The 16388-nt window shown below is 39.7% G+C and overlaps 1 protein-coding gene across 3 annotated transcripts; it reads right to left on the bottom strand.

Annotated features, from left to right (window-relative positions):
* Positions 1-246: 246 nt before the first annotated feature.
* gfi1aa (growth factor independent 1A transcription repressor a) lies at positions 247-13356 on the bottom strand. Of its 3 annotated transcripts, XM_038302470.1 has the most exons (8): positions 13232-13312; positions 12877-13161; positions 10110-10287; positions 9834-10013; positions 9149-9567; positions 8899-9036; positions 726-891; positions 247-647 (listed from the first exon to the last, which is right to left on the bottom strand). In XM_038302470.1, exons 3-8 carry the CDS (start codon positions 10219-10221, stop codon positions 469-471), a joined length of 1194 nt encoding a protein of 397 aa, XP_038158398.1. In that variant the 5' UTR covers positions 10222-10287; positions 12877-13161; positions 13232-13312; the 3' UTR covers positions 247-468. The 3 variants fall into 3 exon arrangements, with proteins under 3 accessions (XP_038158398.1, XP_038158397.1, XP_038158399.1); XM_038302469.1 differs by lacking the exon at positions 12877-13161 and having other exon boundaries at positions 13232-13356; XM_038302471.1 differs by lacking the exon at positions 12877-13161 and having other exon boundaries at positions 9834-10010; positions 13232-13356.
* Positions 13357-16388: the final 3032 nt, after the last annotated feature.

Genomic DNA, 16388 nt, shown 5'->3' with positions numbered 1-16388 from the left:
TTCTGTTTAAGTGATTTCTAAACTATAGCTCAGGTAGTAATCGAACCTGTGAACTAACGTTTATCATAATGAGATCAATCTGACTCTGGATGTTTTGTGAAAAATCTGAAGCCTGCGTTTGCTTCTGTTTCCCGCTTTAAATGTAGTGAAACACACCTGATAGAAAAAGAAGAAACATTTGTGAACAGGACAAAATTTTTCTAAGTTACGGCACCCTGGAGAGGGAGAGAATAAAAAAATCAGATCTTTAAATTAATATTTAATCCATGTTTGTATAACAAATAACAGGAAATTCATACAGCTGATACAAATATTCAATCTTGGAAATTTATCATTCAAGTTCCTCATTATAAAGTAAAAACCAATGATAAATAGTTAAATAGTGAGGAAAAAAAAACAGCAGATCAATGCAGAGAACAAAAAGACTGGCCCATGTTTAGAGAAAGGGCTTGATTCAACCAGATCTGCTTATTTGAGTCCGTGCTGCGTCTCCTTGTGCCGCCTCAGGTCCACCTTCCTTTGGAAGCCTTTCCCGCACAGGTCGCAGCCGAACGGCTTGAAGCCCGTGTGCTTCCGGCTGTGAGTGATCAGGTTGGAGCTCTGACTGAACGCCTTCCCACACACCTGACACTTGTGCGGCTTCTCCCCTGCAGCAGCAACAAATGGTTAAAATAATCAGTCGTGTTGGGAGAAGGAAGCCAAGCAGAAGGCGCACCTCCCCTCACCTGTGTGGATGAAGGTGTGTTTTTTCATGTCGGACTTCTGGTGGAACCTCTTCCCGCAGTATTGGCAGGGATAGGGTCGCGTGTCCGAGTGGATGAGCAGGTGTGTGGAGAGCGTGGAGGAACGCTTGAAGCTCTTCCCGCAGATTTTGCAGCTAAAGCTCCTTTCCTGTTCAAGAAATCACGCAAAGAGAAATAAGATTTATTATGGGTTCATCTATGCAGTAATCCCATTTAGAAAGTCAAACCAATATATTTATATTTTTACGTGTTTACCTTTTATGTTTATTTCTGTTATTTTGTCATTTATATGGTTTACAGCAGAGCCAAAAAGGTTTTTAATCCAGAGGTCGGATGTCATGGTGCATAAGGTTGTAGCTAAAGAAAAATGGCTGCTCACAGAGAGGAACTTCCAATCATATTAATGTAAAGTTGGGTGGAAGGAAAACCTTTGGTAGAAGACTGGAGATGGAGTAGAAACTTCAGGAACCGCTAAGCTGGACACCTCCAGGGTTTATGGGCTACAACTGATGGATTAGGGATGTTCTGAGTCACTTCTGGACAAGAGACACCATCTGAAATATTCCTCCTAAACTGAGGAGAAATAGGACTGGAGTTTTGATCAGCGGTCCTCTGACTAGTTTAATCTAAGTCCCAGATCACTGAGGAAGAAAGAAAAAAAAAAAGAAAAGCTGCTAATGGTCCAGAGTAAAGTTTCCAGTCCTCCATGTTTCATAAAGTTCACAGTCATCCCAGCAATCTAACATGAAACTTTACATGTTGCCTTTCCCTCGTCTGAGAAGCTTTATGCAGATGCAGACTTTACTCTGCAGGACTTAGAGAAGTCCGCTCATATTCAGAATTCAAACTCCTGAAAGTACTTTAAATATGAAATTATTACACACTGTTAAGCAGAAATGGCAAAAGTACTCACTTTCCGTACTTGAGTAAAAGTACAGATACTTGTGTTAAAAAATACTCTGGTAAAAGTGGAAGTACTGATTAAACTTCTTTACTCAAGTAAAAGTAACAAAGTACAGGCTTGTAAATTTACTTAAAGTCTAAAAGTAAAAGTAGAAACCACTTTTTACATGCCGTTGCCTACATTTTAAATGGATGTCTGCCAATAGGACTAGATCTCCGTTGTGTTCATTTTCAATCATCTCGTCGTCCATGCTACTATGCTAACGCCACCGCCACCAAGCTGCAATGATTTGCCGCCAATGAATACCGCCGAATCTGTCGATTCATCTTGTAGTGGTGCGTCAAATGCAACGTAGATTCCCATCCAATTAGATTGAATTTGGTATTGATGACGTGAAAAATAATAATGGTAACTCCATTGAAATGATTCAAAACTAAAGTAATGAGCCAATTTTTTAAAATGTAAGGAGTAGAAAGTACAGATATTTGTGTAAAAATGTGAGGAGTAGAAGTAAAAAGTCGCCATAAAAATAAGCAGTATAGTAAAAATATCAGAAAAATCTACTTGAGTACAGTAACGAAGTATTTGTACTTCGTTACTTCCCATCTCTGCTGTTAAGTAACGTTCATCTGAATGTGCTTTACTGGAGGCATCCATGTTTGTCAAAGAACACTACTGCCACCTACTGGTTAGTGACATTGTCACGGTGCGGTATCGGCTGTTGATCAAGTCCCAGTGCTGTATCTGGTGTTTGTCACAACGCGCTATTATCCAAGTCATCTTGAAAACATTCTTCTTCCAAATGTTGGCTACATATTACGGGTTTTTTCTCTGGCCAGAAGTTCGATGGCAAATCCTCCCTCTTCAAGTTGGCGATCCAACGACCAACTCCTCGTTTTTTTTTTCACTTTTACCCGATGTATTCCAACATCTAACTGCCATGCACATGGGGGCTTTGTCAGTTTAACTATCCTGGTGAACGTATTACTTTTAGTTATAAATAATGACTAGTGTTGCACCGATACCAGTATCGGGCCCCGATCCAGCACTAAAATGGTGGTATCTGTATCGGAGAGTACCAACTAGAGACTGACATGGGAGTGGATTTTCACTCCTGTCCCGTCCCACTCCCACAGAAAAAAATGGTGTCCCGTCCCGATCCCAGGCCAGAGTAGAAATCTAAATCCTGTCCCGTCCCACTCCTGGTGAAATTACTCCCACTCCCGCACCACTACCATTCGAGTCGAGTTCGCCACTAACTGTTGGTCCCTCCATTGTTGTTTAGAGCGGAAGCACTGTTGGTTTTTGGGTCGTGTAGTTTTTTTGACTCGCATAATAGTGTAGGCTTCAAGGAAAAAAACTACAAAATGGCGGCGCCAGTACTGGATTTTTTTTCTTCCTATTTTATTTTATTTTTTGGCATCGATACTAGTTTTTTTTTTTGTTACTATTGGTTTGCTCCCGCTCCCGTCTGCTCCCGTTAATGTTTAATCCTGTACCGTCCCAATCACGTGATCGTTACTAATACTGACGGGAATCCCACGGGAATCCCGTGACCTGTGGGATTCCCGAAAAAATGTCAGTCTCTAGAACCAACCAATAGGGCACCGGTACCATTTTGAGCCAAAAGTTTCTTTAACTATTGTCACCCATTCCAGGTAGGCAATAAAAAGTTCTACTGGTTTCACTTTGTTTTAGTCTTTTTCCTGCTTCACAAAGGAAGGCAGCAGCTTGACATGAAGCCATGATGGTGATTATTTTACATCCAATGTAGTCTGCAGTTCTTCATATATAAACACATCAATTTCAAACAGATGAGGCACAGCCAGGTATCGGGTATCGGGGCCAAAAAATGGCATCAGCGCACAACTAATAATGACCCATTGATTATTCCTCGCTGACCGGACCTCTCCTTTAATAACCATGCTGCTAATATCGCTAATAGCAGCAAACAGCTCCATCTTTAATCCAACAACACCGACAAGAGGGAAATGTGAAAAGGGAGGAAATGATGCTAATAAGCAGAAGGCAGTTATTGAAGCTGCCGCGGGTGCGTGCTGAAAGCCGCAGCAGAACCAGAGGCGGGTCTCCTGCCAAGGATCAAGTTTGACATATGCGCTCCATGTTCAGTAGCCTAGACGGTCAAAGTTATCAGCAGATCCACTTTTCTTATCTTTGGTTATTCAAAGCCACAAACTTTTAGCCACTAGGGGCACTAGAGCTGTGGTTTTGCATCCACAAAGCAACAGGAAACACTGCGCTATTACATATAACAGAATATTACAGGCCAAGACTAAAGTGGTAATGCTATGAAACTAAAGTTGTAATATTATGAGAATAAACTATAATATTAACGTCGAAATGAGACAAATCATTCTAATAAAATAAAATTGTTGACAGGGTGATCAACCATCATCAGCCTGAGCATATTGCCTTTTTCTAAGAGGTTAGATCACAGTAGGCTACTTTTTTAATTTTTTAATATGGCATTGATCGCATTACATAACATCTTTATTCTTGTAATTTATGACTAAACTCTCAATAAAAGTTTATTTTAGTAAATACACTTTATTCTGGTTGGATTACAGCTTTAATCTTGTGATATTGAGACTTTTCCAAATGAAAGGGAAAGTCCGGGTTATATTCAGAATTAAAATTTCTTTAAATATAAAATTATTCCATCCTGTTCAATAAATGATCAGTGTTTTTAATTCAGAATAATTTTCATCTAAATGTGATTTACTGGAGGCATCCATGTTTTGAATTTATTCTCTGAATCTTACAACTCTAAAATCATCTCGTTACAATTTTAATCTCGTAATATGAATTTGATCTCATTACATAACATCTTTATTCTTGTCGTTTTATGACTATAAACTCAGGATATTACGCTTTAATCTGGTTGGATTACAGCTTTAATCTCATAATGTTACAAATATTCTCTTAATCTTAAAAAAAATTAAATTGTTAATGTTACAACTTCAATATTTTACTTTAATCTCTAAATATAAAAATTTTAATCTTGTAAAATTACAACTTTAGTCTTGTAATGTTCCGACTTTATTCGTGTTATATTATGACTAATCTTGTAGTTTTATGACCTAATCTCGTAAAGTTTCAACTTTTTTCTTGTAATGTTGCAGCTTTATTCTAGAAATTTTACGATTTTTAATCTCGTAACGTTGCAAATTTAATCTCGAAATCTTACTCCCTTATTCAGGTTATGCTGTGATTAATGTCGTAATGTTATGACTGTACTCTATGTTATAACTAATCTTGTAATGTTAAGATTTTAAATCTCTTAATGCTATGAATTAAAATAGCAATATTAAACTATCTTTTAATGTTATGGCTTCATTCTCGTATAGCTAGGATTTTATATATGATTTTAGATGATCTTAGTATGTCCCTAATGCCCTGCCGTAGTCACTAAATGAACCCTTTTTAAATAGCGTGTTGGAATCTGATAGCAGATCACTATGAAGCAGCAGATTGAGACTTCATGGGATTCCTGATAAATTCACGGCCACTTTTACCCCTAGATTAAATGAACCACTTTGGATGTTATTATCCCAATAAATGGCTGTTATTAGTGGTTATTAGTCCCGTAGAATGGCTTCAGATTGTTCTTCCTACTAGTAGCCTCATTCAACATATTCTCATTATCGGTTCGTATGAAACGTACGAAAAGTTATGCACAGTATTTCGTACGTTTTTGACGTTTTTCCTCAAAAAAACAGATCAGTGCGCAGGCAGACAGACAAAAAAAGCAGATCCGCGGACGGACGTAAAACTGGGAAAAACTGTGCAATAATTACTTCTTCATGTCTCTAACTACGTCTCTTGCTGTTTTGTGTCTTAGGGTTAGGGTCAGTTGTATGTTAAATTGTATGTTATTGAATGGTGCGTAAGATGCGCATGCGCAAGGATATCTTGTCTCGAGGCAAGACGTAAAAATACGGCGAAAAAAACGTCCAAAACGTACGAAATTACGGTGCATAACTTTTCGTACGATTTCATACGAACTCATAATGAGAATACACTGCCTCATTAGGTTATCACCGAATGAATCCTAATCCTGACCCTAAACTCATTTCTTTTTTACCCACAGAATTAATTAATGTATTTATGTGTAATCTCAATATAATTTTAATAGTTCCTCATCCATTATAAAAAAGATAAAAAGTTGATCAGCATGTCACTCATTGCGAACAACCCCTCCCAAATAAAATATCATGTCCTGTCAGCTGTTTTTAAACGCCACATTAAATCCATATGACTGAAACATGTCACTGGAACTAAAGCTTTAAAACGCAGTTTTTTTTAAAGAAGGTAGGCTGTAAATAAAGTAGATAAAATGTATAAAGTAGGTAAATAGAAAGTGAAACATAAGATTTTAGATGTGGCTAAAGCGGCTATTATCAAACATATTATCAGCTATAAGCCTCCTTGAACCCCAGTGGGCCTCAGCAGATGGCCGCTCACACTGAGCCTGGTTCTGCTGGAGGTTTCTTCCTGTTCAAAGGGAGTTTTTCCTCTCCACTGTCGCTACAAGCATGCTTAGTGTGAGGGATTGCTGAAGAGTCAATTAGTCGATGCAATCAGCTGGTTTTCCTTAGATAGAAAACTTTGAATCAATCTGACTGGATGATCTGGTGAACTGGAAAGTGACCTGAGATGACATGATGTGAATTGGAGCTATAGAAATAGACTGAATAGAATTTGAATTGAAGAAACTTACTAGAAGGTAGAGGAGGCGCAGTCTGAGGCCATTCTATGGGACTGATAACCGCTAATAATGTTCATCTAATGGTTGATCACATCCGAAATGAAACGGGTGGATTAGATTAGATTCAACTTTATTGTCATTACACAGGTGCAGGTAAGAGGCAACGAAATGCAGTTTAGGTCTAACCAGAAATGCAATAGCAGCAAGTGCAGGATATAATATATTATTATAAAACAAATAAAGAAAACTAAAACGTGGACAGAGGCTTTTCAGATTAAAGTTCAGTGAAGGTAATTGTAAATAACAGTTAAAGTACGGTATTGCAAATGTATATGTAAACAATAGGTACTGTAAATAAACAGTCGGCAGTGCAAATTGATATTTCAGTCAAGGTAAGTAGTGCAAGATGCATTTAAACAGTTGTTACTATAGTAACAGTCAGCAAGGCAATGTAATCAATGTATGAGCGCAGTGTGATCAGTGAGGATTAGAGTTCAATAAAGAGACACCTCTGGCGGGAAAACTGTTCTTTAGGATTAAATTTTACATCAGAGAAACATAAAATATATCTGATCAGGGAAGGATGCGATTTATTTTCTGCATTGATATGAGTTAAAGTGCTGAATATTGACTCGAAAGACCATTAAAAAAATCCCAAATGAAAGGAAAAGTCGCTCATATTCAGAATTCAAACTTCTGAAAGTTCTTTAAATCTGAAATGATTCCATCCTGTTCAATAAATGATCAGTGTTTTTAATTCAGAGTAATTTTCATGTGAATGTGCTTTACTGGAGGCATCCATGTTTGTCAAAGAACACTACTGCCACCTACTGGTTAGTGACGTCACGGTGCGGTATCGGCTGTTGATCAAGTCCCAGTGCTGTATCTGGTGTTTGTCACAACGCGCTATTATCCAAGTCATCTTGAAAACATTCTTCTTCCAAATGTTGGCTACATATTACGGGTTTTTTCTCTGGCCAGAAGTTCGATGGCAAATCCTCCCTCTTCAAGTTGGCGATCCAACGACCAACCCGTCTGTGGAGGATCAGGAATCAGAAAGGTGGAATAACTCTTTTTTTTTCACTTTTACCCGATGTATTCCAGCATCCAGCTGCCATGCACGTGGGCATTGTCAGTTTCACTGTAGCTCTGGTGAATTTCAATGGTGAAGTCCTCTGGAAATCTTCAATAATTGTTGTTGATTGCAGATGTGTCTAGTAGTTCCCATTGATTTAGCTTGGAAAGCGGGGAGAATGGCGCTAGGCTTACCGCACCGTGACGTCACTGCTGGAAGATGGATTAATTGTTTTACTGATTAACGGTAATTCTCCCGATTGGTGCACAACTTTACATGAGTGAATAAAATTAATGTGATTGGTTGATTATCAGAAGGGCTGGGTTGTTGTGGCGGAAGGTTTGCAAGCAAATTTGATTGTGGCCGGTTTGTCGGAAGCATCTTGCTAACCAGTTAGCAACTTAGTGCTAGCAGGTTCCCAATGGGAAATTCCATTGGGACCAAGTAGCACTAAATTGGTGACTTAGAAACGACGCTGTCAAGGAACGCTATGGACAGAGGAAACATGCAAGAGGAGGAGAGTTTAGTGTCGGAGGTCGTGGATGAGTCTCCTCCATCATCCATTTTTTATTTAGAGGAGGAAAGCGGGGACGAAGATGTTGTGGAAGAGGACGCCAGGGCGGCAGAAGCTTGGTTTGGTGTAGAAGGCTTCCAGCCATACATGTTTGAGCCCTCGCCTCGCAACGCTGCCAGTTCTGTTAGCTCTACGCCTGCCGAAGACACAGACGTCCATCCCCGTGAACACTGGGACGCAACTCAATGGGAAAGGAAAGGATTCTGATTTCAACCGTTGCGTATATTAGCTGCGACATATGAATCAAGATGCTATGACCGAAAACATGTGATTGACAGATGACCGCTGATATATGATTGGCCGAATTTAGGTGTTCAGGCTGACGTAGAACTAACTGGCCTGCAGAAGATAACGGGAAAAAACACAGATTTTAAGACAGGATTTTATTATTTTTTTTATATAAATTTTCTAAATTTTAGGACAATATGGTCCTATAAAGAGTAAATTTATATACATGTTTAAGCCAGAATGATTTGACAATGACTTTATATCACTGTGAACATATTTATTTTGGGTATAAATAATGATCATTGTGTATTTCTTGCTGATCCAACCCTTTTATTAAACTAATAGCCTAATTGGATCAAAAGTTGCAAACTTATGTTTTATTGTTTATATTATTCTAATTGAACCATTTTAATTGAACCATAGCTATAAAATCAAATCGTAACCGTGTTATTGTGTGTGTTCTGGATGCGTTTGAGTGATTTGGACCTGCGGGGCCCCAGCGTGTGTGCATGCGGGGCCCCAGCGTGTGTGGATGCGGGGCCCCAGCGTGTGTGGATGCGGGGCCCAGCGTGTGTGCATGCGGGGCCCCAGCGTGTGTGGATGCGGGGCCCAGCGTGTGGAGGCCCTCGGTCTGAGGAAGGTTACCTGTGAATGAACCGCTCGGTGCTGATCCAGGCTCACTGCGTGCCCGAAGGTTTTCCCGCAGATCCCGCATTCAAACGGCCTGGTCCCGCTGTGGGAGCGCCGCACGTGAACCTCCAGGCCGTGGGGTGTGGAAAAAACCTTCGCGGGAAAAAATTCAGAAAATAACAGAATAAAATGTGTTTAATTATTATTTCACCTCTTAAATAAAATAAATATTTGTTTTTAATTCTACTAAAGGAAAACCTGCTACCTTGCAGCATTTGATGCACTTATAGGATCCATGTTCCTCCAGATTAGAGAGAATAAAATCCTCCTCAGATTTGATTTCCTTCTGCTTGGCCCCCGCGTAAAGCTCCCCGCCGTCCCGCACCCTGAAGATCCCGCGGTTTGCGCACGGTGGATACTCCTGGTAACACCTGCTCACACCGCCGAGGCCCCGCTGCGCGTAAACGCGCTCTCCGCCGCCGCCGCCGAGCTCCGACCCGTAGACAGGCCTGCCCGCTGCGGGTGGGTGGGACCCCCCGTGGCCCCTGAGGTGCCGCTGTCTCTGGTGAGGCCCCTGGACAAGATGCCGCAGATCTGAGCCGCTGTAAGCCGACCAGGTGTAAGGAAGGAGCGGGATGTGGAAGGGGGCCTCCTCCGCTGCGGGTGTGGGACATTTCTCAGAGTCTAGATGAATTTAACATTTAAACTTTAATAAAAACACGGAATAATATCAGATCTTAAATAGTTTATTCAGATTTTATCACCTTAATGAGAATTTCTTTTCGATTTTGACATCGATTAAAATATATTAGCCAATAAAAACAATCATATTTTTACAGATAAGGAAATTAAATGATGCCTTTAACTTATTATATAATAAATCTTTTATCTGAAGGAATTAAACAGCTTAAACAAAGTTTCCCCTAAATGAAAGCAGATTGGTGCCAAACCTGGTGAGGAGGACGGAGACGGCGGACGCCAGAAATCACAGTCGGAGCTCAGCGGGGAGCTGGAGGACAGCGACCCCCGGGACCTCCGGCTGGATCCGGGGGAGTCTCTGTCAGCGCCGGAGCTCATGTTCTCCTCAGCCTCCAGCTTGGATTCAAACTCCCCCTGAGTTCTGCTCCCTGCTGACACCACAAAAGCATCTTTTATATTTTATAAAATAATTTTTTCACTGAGAACTTGTTTTAAAAGTTCCCTGAGTTGCGCACATTTGGACCCACCTGCGCACACTTGTGCCAGAATAGTGTCCAGCGTGGCGCAGTCATCGTCCGGCCAGCGGGGCTGGTGGTAACTGTGGGCCCTTTTGCTCTTCACCAGGAAGGACCTCGGCATCTTGTTGGACTCAGAAAGTCTATAAATCCTAATCCCTTCCCTCTCCGACCTGCTCCGACCGGATCTCTGGACAGATTGGAACACCGCTGCATGTCAGGCGAGACGGTGTTGGGATTTTTGGCTGATCATTACGCATGCGCGTAAAAGGCCGTCCCGTTCAGCAGGTGTCGCCGGGGGCAGGTTGCCAAAAGCGTAGAGCCCCCCCCCCCCCCCCCCCCCCCTCACCATCCTATCACCCACAGGTACTCCGGAGGATTAGATTAGATTAATTTAGAAAAGAATCTTGCAATGTTTTCCATTCATTAGAAATGAATATTTGACTTTCTAAACATAGAAGTTAAGATTTTTAGAATGATTCCTAATTATAGACTTTTAAAATGAGTAAACGCTGAGATTGGGGGTGCAAAGTTTCATATACAGGCAAAGGTGACATGCTTGGATGAAGTACTTTATGTCACAGCCTCTTTCTGCAGGTCTTTAAAGCCATAAAATATACCAAAATATTGAGGTTCAATCATGATGAATGTTTATAATGATCCATAAAACTATAGCAAACAAACATGTTCTTTAAACAGCTCTGGAAGTCAGTTTTTCTTGAAATTTGTTTATTTCCCCTTGAATTTAAAAGTTAAAAAGAGATAATTAGCAAATGGCTTAAGATGTTTTACATATAGAATAAGAAACGGATATAAAATTGTCCTATTTTAAGGCCAAAATACTCCTTTCCAAAGAATATAAATTCTAAGTTATTTTTATTGAATTGAGGAAGTAAAGGAAACACTTTGCCAATGGAACAAAATAATTTACATTTAAAATAAGAAAAAATAACTGCATTGTCTTATTTCAAGCGCATTTTATCTAATTATCTTATTTTAAGAATAAAGAATCTTTCCATTGGCAAATCATTTTATTTACCTACTCAAATTAGGGTTAAATGTAAGAAATAATTACTTATTTCTAGATTGTTTTTGCAGTTTATTTACCTGCTCAAATGTTTTACTTGGTTTTAGATCAGTTTTGGCTGTGAGGGGCAGAATAACTGCTGCTGATGTGATTTAAGCTGCCATTTATATCACCGTTTAGTCTGTGAATTAATCTATAGTAATAAACTGATGGGTTGGGTCAATTTATCTCAAGCTAAAAGTGTCCTTTAACCAAAACCTATAATCTAACCAAAAAAAAGTCTTTCTGATTTGTTTTCAAATGGATTTACTAAGCAAGAGCAGATTCCGTCAGATTATCTGCATTAATCTGCCAAGATTTAAGATGTTTTAAAATCAGATCTGAATTTAAAAGTTGTTCCATACCAAAATAAAACTCTAATAACTTCATATGCTATCGTTACTAGCCCAAGATTATTAATAAGTCGATGTGGTTTGTAACCATACACTGGAAAAACAATCTAGAAATAAGTCAAAATATCTCAAATCACATGTATTTACCCTTAATTTGAGTAGGTAAATGAGATAGTTTGCCAATGGAATGAATGATTTTACTCTTAAATAAGATATTTAGATAAAATGCACTTGAGATAAGACAATGCGATTGTGTTTTCTTATTTTAATTTTAGATTTGTCTTGTTCCTTTTGGCAAAATGTCTCTTTTTCCTCCTCAATTCAAGAAAAAATGCACTTATTTTAAGAAATAATGACTTATCTAGATTTAGATTTTTTTCCAGTATAGCTGCATTTACTTCAGTACCTTTTTGACAGAAATGTTTTCCTGCAACTTTTACTTAAGGAAATATATAAAAACCTTCTCTGCTTTTGCTTGATTAACTTCCATTCACCCAAAAAAAAAAAAAAAGTTTATTCTAAAGGAAAATGCAGCAGAGAGACAAACATCTTATTCTCCAGGCCCTTTGGTTTAATGTCATTTTCCAGTCTGTGGTGTCGTTTGGAGGTTAGAGTGAAAATACATTAAAGTTTACAGTAATTTAACTGCATCTTTATCCCACATAAAATTGTGTAATTACTCTGTTTTATATATTGATCGTTTTTCATCTCATTCTCTTAAACACCAGAATTTGCATAAAACTCTCTATATTGTGTAACGTTACATTCCTTTTTTTAAATATGAACTCGTTACGCTTAGAAGCAGTAAGTACCTTTTAGCTCTTTAGTAATTTCTTAGACGACTATTTTCTACCTTAAATGAAGTAGTGCTACTTTTACCTAAGAACAAACCTTTGGGTAATCTGCCCTCCTCTGTTAGTGGTCCTCCATTAAAGCCATGAAACGTACTGACCAGTAAAGATGCACTGGAAAAAATCTAAATCTAGATTTTCCAAAAATAAGTGCATTTGTTCTTGAATTAAGGAGATAATAAGAAAACACAACTGCCTTGTTTTATTTCAAGTGCATATTATCTAATTATCTTATTCTAAGAGTAGAAATATTCATTCCATTGGCAAACTATCTCATTTCAAATCTATTCAAATCAACTTAATTTAAGAAATGTTTACTTATTTCTAGATTGTTTTTCCAGCGCGTAAAAGCATTATATGTGTTTTTGTTGTGCAGTTGGGTTCGGTTCGGACGGATAATGACCCGATTGTTTGCCCCGGCTGAAAAGTGATCCTGTTAAAGAGACGCACGACAGCCTGGTGGTGGGGGAGCGCAGGTATCACCTTACGGTTACACTGCTTCAGCTTACCTGCACTGACTTCAGCCTTATTGTTTTACATCATTAAAGCCTCTGCGGCACCACATGGAGGCCCGCTTTAAGCTTATAGCCTACCTGCTGCTCAAGAGGGGAAGCAAAAAAAAAAACTGGATGGTTTAAAAAAAAGAGAAAAAATAAATCACATAAAGGCGACACACTTGTGCGTAAATCATTGCAGAGCTTCTGGATCCGGTTTAAGGTCGGTGAAAAGAAGCAAAGCAGCATTGGAGCTTTTTTTTTTTAGTTCTGTCTGGGAGCAGAGTTTGTTTGCAGCAGCTGCAGAAAGGTAGAGAAATGCAATCAGAAGATAGGCCAGGCATGAAGCTGAAACATGTGTGATACTCACAGAGCAGTGGCACTGATGGCACCATGTCCCACCTCATGAGGACACACTCTGTCCCTGTGAGTGGGGGGGTGTGTGTGTGAGAGCTGCCCAAAAAACTGCAGAAAGTCACAACAAGCTGCTTCACTTCTCTGCTTCTGACACTTTATTACTCTCTCTCTCTCACACCCACACAATTTCTTACCCCCGACCCCCCTCCCTCCTTCCCCCTCAGAAATGAATTTTCTTGTCGGTCGGCCATGACAGAAACACAAAAACACTGATTCATGGTTTGATAAAACTGTGTAGCGGAGCCACTGAGCTTCAATAAATCCTGTTTCTTTTTCAAACTGGACTTCCTTCTCCACCAAAGCTTAAAAAAAGAGACAAACTTTTACAAAAGAACTTCATTTAACTTTTATTGAAGCCATTATTCTTCTTCATCTCCATTTTCCCTGAAGAAAAAATAACTTAAAATTGTTTTTCACGTCGAAAAGAAGGTTCAAAGTATTTAGTTTAAAGAGTTTTACGGCCAAAGTCTCTCCTCCTCTTCCTCTATAATGAGAGGAGGTGTCACACAGTCTGATCACAAACTTGTTTATTTACCAATCAGAGGCCTAACAGCTAAAAATGCTGCCTAAAATCAGCATTTCTCCCCCCCCCAGCACTAATAATGATGAATTAAAGTGAATATTTTGGCCTTTAAGGCCCCGGTTATAAAGGGGCAGTAAAATGTTAGAATCAGGGTTAGAAAAAAACTGACTCAGAACAGGAAACCAGAGGCAGAGACGATAGGACGCTATCAGTGCTGCCACAGCCTTCTCACTATCCCCCCCCACCCCACCACAGGCCTGATTCTTTCTCTTTTGACTATTAAAGTGAGTAAGTGATTGAAGCAGAGGCCCAGTGATCGCAGTGCTGCTATGACTTTCTTTTTTTTTAATGCAGCGGATCGTGCACGCTCGGGGTTAAATTAGGCCCTCTGCACTGAGTGAAGCCATAAAGTTATTTTCTCAGACTAAACCTCGGACCCCTTTTTTTGGCCCTTGAAGAAATGAAGTGTTGGGGGGTGGGGTGGGGGGGACTCCTTGCAGTTTTAAATACACCTGAGGCTGCAGCTTTTCACCACATGTGTGTGAATGTTTATGAGGAGCAGAGTTCACAGCGGCCCTTCAACTGATGTCTTGATTTTGACTTAAAGCATCACAGCACTGATCTAGATCGTCTTTACAAACAGTCTAAACAGTAAGGCCTGCATTTATGTGCATCTGTTTGGTTTTCAATTAACCGTTTCAGGCTTTACTACCTTTTGTTTTAGTTTTTTTTGCACATATCGTATTCTATCATTCATTAAATATTGTCTTGATTAAAGGAATAGTACACCCAAAACATGATTAGCCTTCATTTTCTACTCACCCCCATGCTGAACAACACTCTGGAGTACTTTTTTGATATCTCAAATGCATCTGGAGATCTGGGAGGCTTCTTGTTGTCTGCTGACATTCAAATAATGGAGGTCTATGGCGCCCGAGGCAGAAAGGTCCATAAAAGTCCACAAAAAACGTGTCAATATTCCTCCATACTGCTCGTCCAATGTATTCCAAGTGTCCTGAGTGGGTAGCATCCAGAATTTACTCGAAACAAAGTCATTTAGAATGTTTTTAGAGCATAAACAGTAGTGTATAGGACTTCCTAAAAGCGCGTTCACGAGTCTACGGAAACCGCAGCAGACCAAACCAGATGAAAGTGCGCATTCAGCTCGGCAAAGAACTCATGCTCTTCCTCAACACTGAAGTCATCAGACATTTGTCTTTCGTTGTTTCTTTCTTTGCACAGGTAAACAGCACATTTCTTCTTCTACGCTTGCATTATTGGAAGAGCAGACGCTGAATGCGCACTTTCATCTGGTTTGGTCTGCCGGCTTCCGTAGCCTCATGAACGCGCTTTCAGGAAATCCTATACACTACTGTTTATGCTCTAAAACGTTCTAAATGACTTCGTTTCGAGTAAATTCTGGACGCTACCCACTCAGGACACTTGGAATACATTGGACGAGCAGTATGGAGGAATATTGACACGTTTTTTGTGGACTTTTATGGACCTTTCTGCCTCGGGCGCCATAGACCTCCATTATTTGAATGTCAGCAGACAGCAAGAAGCCTCCCAGATCTCCAGATGCATTTGAGATATCAAAAAAGTACTCCAGAGAGTTGTTCAGCATGGGGGTGAGTAGAAAATGACGGCTAATCATGTTTTGGGTGTAAGTCAAAGGGATAAAGGGGAGCACACCCAGTTAGTCAAGTTGAGTCCATAGCCATGTATAGGAGAGAAACAGGACTAAAAACTGGAGAAAAAAAACTGGTCAAACTCCATCATCTATTATCAAAGGTGTTGGATGGCAGCAGCCCAGATGATATTTATCATGTTGTCACGGCTTCTAGCAGAAAGAACATACATTTAGGGGTTGAACAAACAAATAATGCAGAATTGGAGAGAATGAAGCAGAATGATGAAAAAGGGGTCCCTATGTCCTCCAGCAGTCTAAGCCTATAGCAGCAGAACTATAGAGATAGCTCAGGATAACCTGAGCCACTCTAACTAGAAGCTTTATCAAAGAAAAAATAATCCATTCTAAAAAAAAAAGTCTTGAGCGGCACAGAATAGAAGTATTAATGTTACTGAATTTGATTTATCCAAAATATGTAAATATTTATTCCTTATACCAATAGGAAATGTGAGATGCAGCTCAGGCGTTGCGAGATCCTGGTAGCTCAAATCATTGCGACAAATAACTTCTTATTTAAAAATAAAGCAAATGAGGAAGAAAACAGGTCAAGCTTTTGAATTTTAGAGCTGACTTGGTGAAGCCAAGGGGCCCAGAGCTCCTCTACTGGACAAGTAGGTTAAATGTTTAGTAATGCTAATCAACAGTTAGCATTAGCGGACCTGGCAACCAGTGTAGGTACCAGATCTGCTCGGGGCCCCGCCCCTTCTTATGATGTCATCTTATGGCAACCCCACTTGTACAAACTGCATCGCACTCGTTTCTTAAGAATCAAACCTTTTTTGGAGTCTCAACATATTATTTCCTATATTTGCTATTATTTTACATTTCATTGGTGATCTAAAGTAGCCGAATGTAGAAAACAATCATCGTCAGTCTGGAAGGAAAGTTCTGCCT

This window comes from Cyprinodon tularosa, unplaced genomic scaffold, assembly GCF_016077235.1.
Source record: "Cyprinodon tularosa strain WSP-4 unplaced genomic scaffold, ASM1607723v1 ctg490, whole genome shotgun sequence".
Classification (NCBI taxonomy): Eukaryota; Metazoa; Chordata; class Actinopteri; order Cyprinodontiformes; family Cyprinodontidae; genus Cyprinodon; species Cyprinodon tularosa.
Note: the sequence above shows the minus strand (reverse complement) of the source record. Positions and strands in the feature narration are given on the sequence as shown.

What these genes read in the sequence shown, in the direction of transcription:
- gfi1aa (XM_038302469.1), bottom strand. Translation starts at nt 10,221, where the DNA reads ATGCCGAGGTCCTTCCTGGTGAAGAGCAAAAGGGCCCACAGTTACCAC. An exon ending in TCTGGCACAAGTGTGCGCAG is followed by an intron (nt 10,014 to 10,109) that starts GTGGGTCCAAAT and finishes TTGTGGTGTCAG; the next exon opens with CAGGGAGCAGAACTCAGGGG. An exon ending in AGTGCATCAAATGCTGCAAG is followed by an intron (nt 9,037 to 9,148) that starts GTAGCAGGTTTT and finishes TTTCCCGCGAAG; the next exon opens with GTTTTTTCCACACCCCACGG.